General features: G+C 45.3%; 1 protein-coding gene across 1 annotated transcript in view; it reads left to right on the forward strand.

The window, feature by feature from the left end:
• Nucleotides 1–8150: 8150 nt before the first annotated feature.
• LOC112989755 (D-threitol dehydrogenase-like) overlaps nucleotides 8151–15316 on the forward strand; it is a 29704-nt gene continuing 22538 nt past the window's right edge. The window contains exons 1-2 of the mRNA XM_064518562.1: nucleotides 8151–8199; nucleotides 9186–9418. Of these exons, the coding sequence (XP_064374632.1) occupies nucleotides 8151–8199; nucleotides 9186–9418 (282 nt within the window). The remainder of the gene's footprint in view (nucleotides 8200–9185; nucleotides 9419–15316) is intronic.

Here is a 15316-nt window from a genome sequence, read left to right on the forward strand (position 1 = left end):
CCTTGTCTCCATGCTCTCTGTGATAGCCCAGCGTGCCTGATGTGACACACACAGTGAGATGTTTGCTGGTTCTTTTGGCTGTTTTCTAAGATAAACAACTGCATGTGGGAATCGGGGCTGCTCTAATTGAATGTAGAAGACTTTGTTCTTGCGCAGCCTGCTCTCAAGCCCATTGAAGCCCATTGAAAGACTCCCTGAGATTGCATTGGGCTTTGGATCAGATTGTCAGCATGCACCATTTACTGCTGCCACACACAACATCCTTTATTATGGAAGGAAATAAATGTATGCTTCCCATACCTTCTGCCAGCGATAGCAGAGCCTCCCCGCTGCAAGCCGAGGAGCCCCTGGGAGCATTCAGCTTTCCTACGTCCTTTGCAGTGTTGGAGCACATGGAAAACGCACCAGCTGGTGCTGGCTTTCCTTGCCTTTTCCTGAAGTTCAGGCAGAGTTTAGCGTCTTGGGTCCCTCTCTCTGTGCCAGCTTCCCCACGCTCCCTTCACCCTGCTGCTTTCCTCCCTCCTCTTTTCGCTCCTGCTCCACCCCAAAGCTGCTGCTGCCTCTACTCCTGCCGTCGCTGCCAATTTTGCTGCTAGTTTTGGCACTATCATGGCTGAGCCCAAGCTCATAAATCCAGCTGCCTCTGGCTGGTTTTGTTCAGGGCCATGTTTAATGCTGAGATGGCATTCCCAGGGCAGAGAGGATCACCTCCGGTCTGTGCTGCCACCCAATCGCAGCCCCTTGGGCGTTATGGCATGTCTGTGCCCCAACCCCGTTCCACAGTGGTCACCCCTTGGCAGGTCCAGCAGCAGGAACGGCACACTCACAAACTCGGTTTGACGGAGCCAATTCGAGTCTTTTATTGCCTTTAGAGGAATCTGGATCAGATGCTTTTCCCACCTCTCGGTGGCAGGTTTGGAGCTGCTGAGTGGCACAGGTGTGTGCAAACCACACTGCTGCTTCCCTCTTTTTTAGCTGGAGCCATGTGCTCTGGGTGTGACATGGCTGGGGTTTAATGCATGTGGGATCAAGCAGTAATATATAGCATCTCCTCATAAGCTGCAGTTGCATTTGCAGAGTGCTGGTAGGGTCAGGGAAGAGCTCGTGCATTGCTCTGTGGTTTCTGTGGAGGCTTGCTAGGCGAAATGCAAGGGCTGAGGTATATTCACACACTGAGACAAAGTGGTGAGCGCTGTGATAAGCTCTTGTCAGTGCCTGAGGTGCCTGGGTAAGTCTGGCAGTTTGGGAAGATTTGATCAGACTGGGTTTACAAGTGTTTAGCACCTAGCAGTTCCCACCGAAAGGTTTGGTGCTCAACGGCCGAGCAGCCTGACAGTGCAGTGTCAGGAACCCACGTGAGGGCATCGATGCTCTGGCCCTGGCTGGGAGAGGGGACCTCTTCTCTGAGTTATTTCTGTGGTTGCAAAGTAGGTGTAGATGCTAGAAGGTGAACACGTGCTCAGGGTGCTACCTCTGCAGTGCAATGGGTGACCTCCTCTTTCCTCCTGCGCTTATCTGACCTGCACTGCTTTAGCGGCAGGGGGATTAAATCTTCCACTTTTTTAGAGAAGATGAGTTTGTTTTTCAGTCTGAAGGTACAAAATGCCATATAAACCTAGGCTGCAAAGATTTAATTCTACTTTTGGAGCTGTGTGTCCTGCTGTCAGATGCTCTCAGCTCCAAATGCAGCTGAACTCTAGCCCTCCAGCCCCCCTCCACCTAGACTCTCTGATTTTATTATGCACTAGAAATGCCTGATTCTGGACAAAGCAGAAGCTGTAACCTCCTCCTATTCAGCTTCCTTGTGAAGCAGGCAGCCTGTGCCCTCAGCATCAGCACGCTGATATCAAGGTGCTGGGGACCATCCCGCTGACAGCCAGGGCCCATTTGAAGAACTGCCATGTTATCTTTTATACGAAGCTGCTGGAGGCTTAAGGCAGCCCTTTTCTGCTCTTTAACAGTGAGGCTTGAAGTCTTTCTCTGCTTTGGACCTGACAGCACTTTCCTGCTCTGAGTGAGCTCTCTTTTGTGCCGTATGCATGAAAAAAAATGATGCAAGATTAGATGGGAGCAGGAAATAAGAGAAATCTTCAGGGAAGATCCATGCGTAGATATGTCTGGGGAGTGACCTGCTGTTATCAAGAGAGACGTGGGGAGGCAACCAGGCAATGCAATCAGTTTAGTGCTTAGGAAGGTCCAGCCAGCCAGGGGAGCCACTTTGCTAGGGCTGTGCAGAGCCCTGCATCCTTGAGGAAAGCCCGCCCGGCCTGGCAGCCCACCACCAGAGCTGTGCTGGCTCGTCAGGCGCCTGCACAAACAAAGGCAATTCTGACCTCTGCTGTTGGCCCACTGCATCATCAGGGCTGTTAAAAATGCAGCGCTTCCTGAAAGGATTGTATAAGCTTTGATGTAGAGTTGTTCTTGGCGTGTGCTGCATGCTACCTCCCCGCAGTCACGGTGCTTGGCACCTGCGGCTGGTGTTATAACACAGGTTACAAAAACGGATGTTGTCTGCCTTGACTTTAGAAAAGCTTTTGACAGTCTCCCATAACATCCTCGTGGACAAGCTGAGGAGGTGAGGGCTAGATGAGCAGACAGTGGGGTGGACTGAGAACTGGCTGAATGGCAGAGCTCAGAGGGTTGTGATCAGTGGTGCAAAGTCTAGTTGGAGGCCTGTAGCTAGCGTGTCCCCCAGGAGTCAATACCGGCTCCGGTATTGTTCAACTAATTCATCAGTGACCTCGACGAAGGGACAGAGTGCACCTGCAGCAAGTTTGCTGAGGATACAAAACTGGGAGGAGTGGCTGATGCTCCAGAGGGCTGTGCTGCCTTTCAGAGGGACCTCAACAGGCTGCAGAGATGGGCAGAGAGGAACCTCATGAAGTTCAATGAAGTGCAGGGTCCTGCACCTAGCAGGGAATAACCCTATGCACCAGTACAAGCTGGGGGCTGACCTGCTGGAAAGCAGCTCTGCAGAGAAGGACCTGGGAGTCCTGGTGAACAATAAGTTGACCATGAGCCAGCAATGTGCCCTCTTGGCCAAGAAGGCCAGTGGTGTCCTGGGGTGCATTAGGAAGGGCATTACCAGCAGGCCAAGGGAGGTAATCCTCCCCCTCTACTCAGCCTTGGTGAGGCCACTTCTGGAGTACTGTGTCCAGTTCTGGGCTCCCCAGTACAAAAGAGACATAGACCTACTGGAGTGAGTCCAGTGGAGGGCTACAAAGATGACTAAGGGACTGGAGCATCTCTCTTATGATGAAAGGCTGAGAGAGCTGGTCTGTATAGTCTGGAGAAGAGAAGACTGAAGGGGGATCTTATCAACGCATATAAGCATCTGAAGGGAGCGTGTAGAGAGGATGGGGCCAGGCTCTTCTCAGTGGTGCCTAGCGATAGAATGAGAGGCAATGGGCTCAAACTGAAACACAGGAAGCTCCATCTGAACAGAAGGAAAAAATTCTTTACTGTGAGGCACTGGAACAGATTGCCTAGAGAAGTTGTGAAGTCTCCATCCTTGAAGATATTCAAAAGCCATCTGGACAGGGTCCTTGGCAATGTGCTTTAGGTAACCCTGCTTGAGCAGGGGAGTTGGACTAGGTGATCTCCAGAGGTCCCTTCCAACCTCAACCGTTCTCTGATTCTGTGAAAACAGCTGGAGCTAAATCTCTGTCTTTTTTTTTTTTTTTTTTCCCTTCCTTGATTGGCTGGGGAACCTTGTCTGTTACTCACACAGGAGTGAAACATGCCGATCACTAAAATCAGACATGGATTATAAATTTGTTTTTCCCCATTTCCTCATTAGTAACAAAGGCTTAATGTGCTTGGCAGCAAGGGTGAGCGCAGGCTCTTGGAGAGGCAGACTGCAACTGTCCACACTCTCCTGCCGTAAGGAGACACTCAGCCAGGAAGCGGTGAAGACTCAGCTGCAAAAAGGCAACGTGTTGTTGCACAACACATAGCTGGACTGAGGAATTTGCTGATGTTAACAAACTAGCAAGATCCAGGAAAGGGTTAGTTATTTCTGTACTTGCAATTAATTATAAAAACGCTGAAAGAGATTTAAGCCGCCCCTGACGGTGAGATATCAGCATGAGATGTAAATGAGGGGCTGCTATATCTATCCTAAATCTGCCTACCTCATATGTCTGGTTGGGCTCCTGCCACAGACATGATGCTGTCTAGATGACCTCCAAGTCTGGTCTCAACTTGCAGTTCCCACGTAAAATATACATATATTTTATGTTCCTGTCTGCCTTCTTTTTTTCTTTTTTTTTTTTTTTGTGGTTTGGATAGTGAAAATCAGTGAGGTTGACCAAAAGACAGCAGTGGGAATTCATCTTAGTAGCTACAGAAAGTTCAGATATTGTGCTCTGAAGAACAGACCTTTCCCAGTTCCCAAAGAAATGAGTTTATTCATGTGGCACCTCTTCGTGACGGGGGGAGAAGTGGCCCTCAGCAACTGGAAACTGTGGTGCTCACTCTATGACCAAGTCATCTGCTCAACCTCACTTCACCTTTGTGTGCTGAGGGCTTTTGTAAGAGGGCTTTTGTAAGAGGAGACACTCAAAGTAGTTGCGTCAGTGCCCCAGTCCCCCATGGCTATGTGTTGTCCACTTCCCCATCCCCAGCCAGCTATGCTGGCTTTACATACCCATCTCAGATCTACTCCTCAAAATGTTCAGTCAGAGAAGATGTAAAAAACCCCTTCTGTCATGCTATTGCCTGGCTAGAAGCTGGTGCCAGACCATTGTCAAGACGGTGCTAGGACAGCAGCAAGACCCAGTGTTTGGAGAATATGCTCAAGCTGGCATTTTATTTTAGACAGGAAAGAAACGGAGAATTGGAGAAGTCAGACAGAGGCATGTGTGCATCTCTGGTTTGCAGATTGATCCTTTAATGATCTTCTGATTAGAAGTTATTGCTGAAAAATGCTGTTGCATTTGTCTTCCGTACAGGCTTTCTCAATAGTGGGCTGCAAGGGAGCTGTCTGTGCAAGGAGCTGCTCTGCCAGGAGGCTGTGGAGCAGCCGACTGTGCTGTACCACAGCTGAGACCCCGCTAGAAACCCGTCCCGGGGGGCTTGGTGCCCACAGGAGCAGCTGCCCAGCACGGACAGTGCTTTGCCCCACGGGCCCTGGGCTAGTCCAGGCTGGTCCGCCAGAGAAAACATGCCCTTGACTGTCACTCTTCTTGCCCCTGTCAGTCTTCTGCAGCTTTTCTATCACAGGGAATAAAACATTGCTGCGGGCAATCTGCTCCACCCTGTTATGTGTACAAATTGCTTGTCTTGCGTACTTGAAATCTGCTCCCATGCAGTGCTTTCATAACACAGCACACATTTTAACACTTGAAGACCGGGAGAGCTTTTCTGAAACGTGTCCTGCTCTGCGAGGCTGTAATTCCTCACTTCAGGGGCCGGGGTCTCCCCCTTGCCTGGGTCCATCATTTCATTTCTACCATGTGTCACTGGAGGCCTCAAGGTTTTCTGTGGTCTTGAGATATAATGTCACTGGGAACAGCACAGTGGGTGGCATTGCTTCCACCTTTCCAGGCTGATCTCTGAGATGTTTCTACAGCCTCTGAAGTGCTAATGTGGTGTGCATAACTGTTTCTCTCCACCTAACAAAATTGGCTTTTGGCAGCATCTGGTTTGTGAGAAGGCTCTGGGAGTACACACCACGGGCGAGTCCTTCGCCCTGATGGGGATCCAAAGTTTGAGATCTGCTATGCGGGGCCAGCTGGTTCGAATGTCATTAGTTGTTTGTGCCTCATTCCGGTTCAAGTCAGAAAAAGGGTCAGGAGGTTGCGTCGCTGCCAGGGCTCCTTCTGTGTCAGCTGCTTAAAAACATTTGTTGTTGAGTTTCTTTGATTTTATGCCATCATGGATTAGACACCAAAAAATCTCTTATTTGAGCATTTGTTAGGTTGGCTGCATTAGGACAGGTGTAATTGATTTTTGGGGCATGAGCATTGTTGGTTCCCTCTGCGGATTACGTGCACAGCAGCCTCTGTGGTGCAAACACACGTGGAGGTGACCTGCACCCAGTTTGCATCTGGTTAGTGGAGAACCTCCTTTTGGCCAAACTAGAGGTGCCTACGTGTCCCATGCTGAGACGACCTGCCCATTTTTGCAAGAGCGGTTTGAGACATGTTCTGTGTTTCCTTAAGAAAAGTTGAAACAATCTAAAGAAGCTGGTTTCATTTGCAGTTATTCTGAGTGTTCAGTATTTGTCTTAGAGCTTGAAAATGGATTTTTTTTTTTTTTTGAGATAATCTAATCACTTTCCTTTCAGAAAAGGATCAGCAGTGGGGGGGGGGGGGAAGGGAAGAAGGTATAGGAGATTGACACACACACACAAAAGAAATACAGTATTTTTCAGTTTTAAAAGGTTTCCATCACAAGCCTGATGAAAAAAAAGGCACTTTTTTTGGTCTGAATTCTTCTAACTTGGACTTTTGCAGACTCGAGCAGTTACGAAATCACCATTCTTCCTTTCATTTTCCATTTCAGAAACCCCAGCTGGACTCATTGCTGAGAACCTTCTTAAAGCCAAAGAAATAGCCCTCAACGACTCACGTGTTCCTGAACGGCTGAAGAATTACTTACAAAAAGCTCTTGATGTTGCTCTTGGACTAGACCCTTACCTGGACGCAATGGCAACTTCAAAGAGGTACGGATTCTCCTTTGTAACTGCGTTGTTTTTTTCTTGTGATGGTGTGAATATGTTCTTAGATTTTCTGTTCAGAGTACGTCTCAAACATGGAGACCAGTGGAATGAGGAAGAATTAGCGTTACCTACATCCAGAAACTAGGCCTGTTGCCTGACCTTGTTTTCTTTCTCAGCAGCATACAGCGATGTGTGCACAGACATGTATGTCTGTGTGTCCATGTGCTTGCATGGCCTTAAGTTGAGGAGGAAAGACCAAAAAGTCCAAACCCTAAATTATGGAAGACTTCCTTCCTGATGGCTACTGACAACGTTTTTCAGTACTATGTTCTGTGTTGGACCATATCCTGCTTAGAATAAGTAAGCCAGCCTCCACGCAGTTCCCTTCCAAGATCTCGGAGAATGAACCCCTAGATTAAGTTGGTGCTGGTATAAATAATGAATGAAAAAACCTGCATAAAGACTTCTGGATCCACCCTATAATAACAGCCTTTATATGCAGCTTTTATCTCCAAGTGCTCAACAAACATTAATTAATCTGCTAACTAAATTACTCTAGTAACTAAACTAATTAATTAAACTAATTTAAGGTATCATTAATTCAGAAGTCCAACTGATACCCTCATTATTCTTTTCTCAGCTACAGTATATTACCCAGCCATGTGGGGTCTGCTAAACAATTCCCATTTATCAGTGCAAATTTTGATATGTGGAAAAAGCCAGTTCTGTCTAAAATTGACAATGTGTAAACTGTTCCAGGCTGTGGATTATGGGAGTGCTGAGTGTTAGTTCTGTTGCTGAAATAATAGCTGATAGTTGTTTGACTTAAGCTAGCTGTATGATAATAGCTATACATTATCTTATTAAAGTTATTAAAGCATTTGTGAGGGGCAGAAAAGAGGTTATATGAAATGTTCTAGTCTTTAAGTCTTGGATTATCTGAGTGTGTCTGATACGGGTTATGAATTCTTTCTCATTTTACTGAAGACTGGTGGGGGGAGCAGAGAGGGGGAAAAAAAGCTCAAATGGCTCTAAATTCTGGCCTGCAGAAGCATCACCAGCCATTTCTCGTGGTTACTTTCTTCAGACACGGTAATCTAACCTGTCTGGAGGCTATGGACCTCTTCCAGTGATCTATTCTCTTCTCTTCCTAATAAGTAGTCTCCTATTTCATCCAAACTCATTGTCACATGCTTGGTTTCTGTGAAATAACATCTGGAGATACACTGCTTTTCTCAGCAGTTTGGGAAGAAAAGATTTTTTTTTTTTTTTGGTCCTGCAAAAACTTTCAAAGTTTCTGTTTTTATGTCATTCTGCCATAAAACCTTTTATGCCAGTTTCTTTGCGGAATATCCAGATTTTGGTCATGACCATAATGTTAAACTTTGTTTCCTATTTCAGAATAACCTCACCTGAACAAGGGCCAGGGGATGCTGGAGGAACCGAAGCCAGAGTTCAGCTGCAGCAAGAACTCATCTCTGGCAATATGAATGGCAAGTTGGTCAACCAAAACGATGAAATTGCACCAGATGGGAGTAAAGGGTGTCAATGAAGTTCATCATCCTCTACTCTATCTTGAGTGCGGATAGGATGAATGTCATGGAAAGGCCCAGGGAGTCTGGAAAATAATGTAAAATGAAAGAAAGGCTCTTACTGTAGGCATGGATCTTCCTTTTGTATGAATTTTCCCTGTCCTCCCACCTCCCGTGCCTTCATGACCACTCACACACATGCTCACAAGTGCTCACTCGCTCCTCTCTTTAATTCATAGTGCCAGCCCTATCCATTTAGTAAGCAACAAAGACAACATCATCCTCACTGGAAGAAGGGGAAAATTGTGTTGTTTTGGTTTAGTGGCTGTCTATTAGAGGTTTACATGTTTGTGCAGTGGAGGTGGCCTGTGGCCAAGTACTGAACTTTTTTAGAGCAGCAATGCTCAGGCTTGTCTTCGCATATAAAGCCTATTATACTAAATCTATTCCTAGATTCATTCTTCCCAGATGTTCCCATCTTTTGAGTAATAAATCATCACGGTGAAGTACTCTTATAATGTATTACACTAATACATTGTTCGAAGGACACCACTGATGATAAATTTCTTAAATGATGGTGCTGTCTAGGGATAATGACTCTAAGAGCAAATGCAAGGTAATGTAGTGATTTTTTTTTTTTTTTTACCCTGGTTCCAGAAAGAATATGGAGACATCTTAAAGCCATTTTCATATGGAGGGAATGTTAAAATATGCAATATTTTAAGCACTATTTAACAAGCATTTGAACAATAGCAGCATTGATGATAAAGGTTCTACATTTAATACCAGTCCCTTTATTCTGTTGTCTTTTAGCTGCATTTTAGATGAAATTTTGTCAGATTCTGTTGTTAAACGCCTATTTTAAAGTGTTTTAAGATGTGATTTTTTTTTACATGATCACTTAAAAGGTACATTTAATTTTCATTGTGAATGATGTACAGTCTTTCCTATGGTTTTATTTTTAAAACTTCATTCTTGTCTTTCAACAGGCCAAGTTTTTAGGATGTTTGTTCATATGATCAGAGCCAGGAAGATTTTATTAATTGGCAAGCTTAAAGGTTACAGTATCCTTGCTATTGCAGAAGAATTGCCAGATGATGGCAAAATCTTTGCATGTGCAGAAGTGCCCTATCTTGGAGTGAACAGCCAAGAAGCATTTGATTATTCTTCAGATGGTAAAAAGATTAGCATGCGAGTGGGACCAATAGCAGACGCTTTGGAGGTAAAGTCATTCGGAAGGGGGATTTGGGAGCTCTTGTTCAGAGCAGATCAATGTGTTTCTGGCAGGTATGATTTGTCCTACTTCCTGCCCACAAAACGCTGGATGATGATCCTCGTTTGCTTGCAAAAGTGAACACGCTCTTGCACTAGGGTTAGTTCTTATTCAAGGTAATATATGATGGGACAGCTTTGTCACACAAGATAGTTTTATTCCTTCCTGACTAAAATACAAAAGCTTTTAGACAGCAGGAATCACAAGCCATAAATGTAGGGCCATAGATTTAATGGAAGAGTTTCACTTGAGTTGGGTGGACATTGGGTCAGGGCATCTAATGCCAAATATAGCAAACTGGAAGACTGTATCTATGCGCTGATGGTCCTGCCCCTGCAAAGGACAGCTTGTTCCCACTATTGACAAGATTTGGGGAAGCCTTGCAATTTAATGCACAAAGTTTGCAATTTAATGGCAGCCTGTCACCGTTTTCCCCACTGGTATCACCACAGGGAGTTAGACCATAGGTTTCCCTCTTTCAAAGTAATGTGCTGAGCCTCACATGTGCAAATGCACTAGCCAGATTTGTTTTGTTCTGACTAGTGACTTTGTTCCAAGGAAGGGAAAAGCTTATGACTGCCAGCAGCTGGAGGAGTTGCACTTTCAATTCCAGTTTATGGATCTCCATGATGTTGCTGCAGGTCCAGCACTCTAACAGCTGATATCCATGATAGGTTCATTAAATGCATAGCCATTCCATTATTAATGCAAACCAATTTGATCCGATTCCATTTTCAATCTGGAAGTGTCAGTGCGAGCTTGATTGTGACTTTATTTGCATTAACGGGTACCATATTTGCTTCTAAAATGAAATGACCAGGAGCTTTCTGACCTCTGGCTTTCATGACCTCCAAGTTTGATAAGAAAGAAACAAAGAGCTTTGGCAAGTATATGAATAAACGAAATGTTACAGATCACCTGCAATGTGCAGCATTTAAAACCCCAGCTCCCTGCAGTGAGTGTGAAATTAATTGAATTGCTGTTGCTCTCTAGTGCCCATTCTGTGCAACTGACTTACTGTGACTGAATTAAAATATCTAGAGGCAGGCAGAGTACATGCTGTGTAGAGATTAAAGAAGGGAGCAAAGACATGAAAACCAAATCCTTAAAACAGAATGTTGCAATTGATTTTATATCCTCTGACTGCAAAGCAAGGGCACATCCTGACCCCGCTTCTGCAGGTACTCGGGGCTTCCAATGTTTCCTGGAGCTGATGGGAGTTGAGATGCTTGTGTCTGGCAGCAGAGATCCCTACAGACAGGGACTTCTCCCTATAAAAGGATGGCAGGATTTTTGTACTGGTCTCTGAGCCTGCACTGCTAAATATGCTAGATATTTTGTCATTGGCATCAGAATCAGGATTGTCCTAGAGACAAAGGACTCCAGACCTTTATCCACAATGACTCTGAAGTGGAGAAGGGGCTATGGGATATTGTAGCATCGTTTTTTTCCTTCAGAGGGGAGAGAATGCATTCTGTGAGAATAGGAGGTAAGTTTTAGGTCCACTGTAATGAAGGAAATTTGGCATGCCACCACACTAGGAAGAGACAGCAGGTCTATCAGAGTCATCTTTTTATGTCTACCCACCATGTGATATGCGTCACTGGATTGTGCAACATTCTGGAGTTTAACAAGGCTCTGCACTGTCTAGCTGGTTAACTTTGTGCTTTGCTCAAAAGCTCAGATATTGCCAGGTCAATGAGCCCATTTAGGTGCTTAAAACTAAGCAAATGCAGAAGTGTCATGGTCACTGGTGCTCTAAGGAAGGCTGCAATAACAGGCAATGGCTTTGGATGACTGCTTATGAACACATTTGGGGTGGCCTCTTTGGTGAGTCTTGTTTAAAGTCATTTGCTATTCCCTGGCATGTCAGGATTACTGGGGTTTGCAGCACTGGAGCTGGGCTGGTGCCTGCCAGGGTGTGTGGAAGAGGCTCAGGGTGTTAACAGTGAGCTACCTTTTCCCTCTTAGGGAAAAAAAAAAAGTTAGATTGGAACAAAACGTGTCATCCATTGGCATGTGGGCACCCTGAAAGGCAAGAGGACTGGGCGGTTGCTGTGAGCAAGCTGCTCTAGGGGTGGGCAATGGGCCAGGGCCAGCACAGTTGAGGTCTCACAGCTCAGCCTCGCAGAGGAGATGGAGAACAAGAACATTTTGGTGCCTGTCGTTCACAGGACAACTGGTCCAGGGCAGAGCTGGGTCAGGGAGTTGCTGAAGAGCGTGATGAGATGTGGGGAGAGCTGGAAGAAGCCTTGACAAGGGCTGTCTGTACCGTCTAGGGTATCTGCAGTCCTGGTTTTCTTTCCTGTCCCACTAGAGCAGGCAGAAGGCAGAGAAGGTCTCCCACCAATTCATAAGTACTTATTAAATGTATTGCTCTTTTGAGATGGCTGTCGCAGTTTTCCTGCTGTGTGACCACAGCTAAATTTTGCTCCCAAACCAAGGGGAATAGGGAAGAGTTTCTGCCTACCCGCCCCTCCTCAAATCTTGGCAGCAGTGTGAGCTCATGGGAGCAGGGGATTTGCCTTGGCACACTGACTCCTTTAAAGCACAAAAACATTGTATAATCTATAACACTACTTGGCAGGGGAAGGCCTTTTCTACTTCATGAGACAGTCATTCAGAGAGCACAAACTGCCAGAAGATATGAGAGGTAGTCACACTACGGATGTAAAGCTGTCCTCGTGTAGCCGCTACCTGCCAGGTGCTGCAGGATGTGACTTTTCCCAGGCTTGAGGGACAGGAGCTGCCAAGCTGAGTTGGGTCCCCACTTCCTGACCAAAGCACGTTGCTCGCATGCAGTCTGGCACACGCCTCTGTGCCCAATGACTTCAGTAATTTTTCACATAACCTTTTGAAATACAGAGTGGAGGCAGCCTTTCCTTGAGTTCAGGATACCCTTCAGAGCTTAAGCCAGTTGATTTCGGTGGGAATTAGCTACCTTTCAAATCTGTGCCGGGCCACAGCGTTTAAAATCGTTTCCTAACAAGCTCCTTGCGTATAAACGCCTCTCTGTCGTGTTCTGCCTGAATAACGTGCTTTGCTATGCCTCAGCTGCTGACAATAGGCCTGATCCTGCACAAAGTCCTTCCTTTAATTCCCAGTGGACTTTTGGTCGAACAATGGATGCAGGATTGAGCCCAGCGGGGATGCAAACTGCCAGGAAATTATTCATATTCGTGATTTTGATCCTTCCATTTTAAAATCGAAAATGCAACACAAAAACCCAATGTGTTTGCAGCAGATTCGGCTGATTGCAGGGCATTGTATAAGCATGTAGGGGTTTTCTTTTTTCTTTTTTTCCCTCCTTTTACCAGACAGAATAGGTGAAGAGGTTGAGTTGCAGATCTCATTTCTCCTGTTTTGCTGCTTGTGAAGTCTGCCAACAGAATCCACCTTGACAAAGTCAAGGACTCTGCGTTTAATGTTGAACTGAGTGAATAAATTATGCATGAAATTGTGTTGGAGTCTCTAGTGTGCAGAATTGCTCCTTTTGATATGAAAGGTTAATTCAGAAAGGAGTCCAAAATAGCTGGAAATTGTGGGGATAAGTGGATAGTATTCACTGTTGTGAGCTGTTATTACTAGAAATTGCATTCCCTCTCTAGCTTCCCTAGAGATTTAGCTTTGCCGGTGAATATAAACTGTACTCAACAGAATAGCATTTAGGAGTAACAAGAGTGTATGTCCACATACAGTAAAATATTCTAATGGTGTTTAAAAGGAAGCTGTACTTTTTCATGTATTCTGTGCACCTTAAGGATGGATTGCTATTACATTTAGGTCAAGAACAAGACATAAGGAAGGTAATAAGTTTTGAGTACATCTTTATTACAAATATGCTGACTGTATGATCCATTTCAAAGCAAGTGGACAGTCAGCTTTTCTGCTTGAGTTTGTATGTCCCTTTTGAGAGAGTGTTGTTGCTGATCAGGACTACAGTCAGGTTTTCTTCGAGCTTTGGCAGAAGATTCATTCATGTTTTTATTCAGGATGTCCTCTCCCTGATCTTTTGCTGTAACCGCCAACAGTGTTGCTGTGCTCTTTCTCAAGCTCTTTTTTGGTGCATCTCCTCTGTAAAATACAGTGCTATTTTTTAAAAAATCCAAAAGGAAGTTAATGACTCACTGTAAGCAAAAGCATTAATTTTAGCCAAGTTTGCTCTGAATTAAGACACTTCTTGTTGCCATCTGTTACCGTCTATGATGCCTCTGTAGCAAGGAGCAGGGACTGCACTGTAAACATTCAGGAAATTAGTTTCAGCAGGATATTTTGCAGGCAGATTATTTCCTTTTGGATCTCAGCTTTCCTCACAGTTGGAGACATTTGGGCTCTGTCCCTCTCCTAGCAAAGGACAAAGCCATTTTTAATATGCTGTGAGGTCCCAGGTTGGGCCAGGTCCAGTCTATTCAATCACACTGGGAGCAGAAGAGTGATCGGGCCCTCCTCTAAACCCCTATTGTCCATTTGGAGAGGGACAGCAGTGAGCTGTCCTTCCCTGTTCTCTCCATCAATGAGCCAATATTGCCAGTGCTTAGCTTTGCAGCCAGAGTTACTGGTAGGGCAGCTTCTGGCAATATTGGCTTTGAGGAATTTCAGGTTTCCTCTTACTGGTCAGATGCTGTTTCCAACTAAACATGCACAAAGCAATAGCAATCCCGAAGCTGTGGAAACAAAACCTTGTATGATGGCAGAATCCCAATACGAGTTGCAAGGGAGTGATTCAGACCTCTCTATATAGGTAGATGTCTAGTGCTGTTTTAGTTACCCTTAAGGTATTTGAGATTTCTATATGCAGCTGGTGGATATGAAATAGGACCCATGGAGCTGCGTGTGTAAGCCAGGTGGTATACCTTATGGTATTTAAAATGACCCTATAGGCCATTCAGGCACCTGAATCCCACCCCTGGAGTCTCATGGCAGCTGTCAATGTCTCATGAAACCCTACAAAACACAAGGAAAGTAATCAGAGTGGGAGACTTCAAAGCTCTTGACATAGAGGAAATGAAAGGTGCCCAAGTGACCTTCATGGCTGGCCGTTCAGGACTTGATAAATTGGTTGAAGAGAAATGCCTTCAAAAAAGCAGTCTTGCACACACACGTGGTGGAAAGACAAAAAAGGCTTGTGCTGGATACGCATACAATGCAGGTGCTCTCCTGGGTTGAATGTCATTTAACTAACAGGTGGTTTATCTACACCAGGAGATAGGTAAGAATCAGAGGAGCTGTCAACAGGTAGACAATCCATAGAGAGGGCTGAAAGGAGAAGTCCAGCTAATATCCAAAGAGCTACACAACCCCATATGGACCTAATGAAGTCAATGCGTAAAGTGAGATTCTTTTTCATTAGGGAGCCATACCATGAGGCAGTAGTAACATATGTTCAGAGATGGCCACATCTGCTTCTGAACATCTACCCCTCACCTCCTCCACCAGGGAAGGTTATAAGTCAGAAAGTAGTGATAAGTCATGATAATTAGTTGAAATTGCCTCTGGCTCTTAGCTCTGGAGCATGAGACCTCTAATCTCACTTTCCCACAGACTCCTTCTCCTAGCTTTCCTCTTCTGTCCCTTCATGAACTATCTGAATTGGACGGACTGGCTGAGTGGCAACCTGGTGTAAGATGCTCTTCCACAGTAGCAGAAATGTTCCTGCTGCCTTCCACCAGTATAGCCCAAGAAAGAGCCAGGGCAAAATTTTTTTACTGGTCATGAAATGAAAAGATGAACCCCAGGAAACGAGGTGTCCCACTTTTTGCTACGTTTGTTGCAAACCAGCATAGATTTGGCCTTAATGTCTCCTTTCATTATACTGTAGTCTCAAAAAGTGTCCTAAATATGGACTCA

The sequence above is a fragment of the Dromaius novaehollandiae genome, chromosome 12 (genome assembly GCF_036370855.1).
Source record: "Dromaius novaehollandiae isolate bDroNov1 chromosome 12, bDroNov1.hap1, whole genome shotgun sequence".
NCBI classification, from domain to species: Eukaryota; Metazoa; Chordata; class Aves; order Casuariiformes; family Dromaiidae; genus Dromaius; species Dromaius novaehollandiae.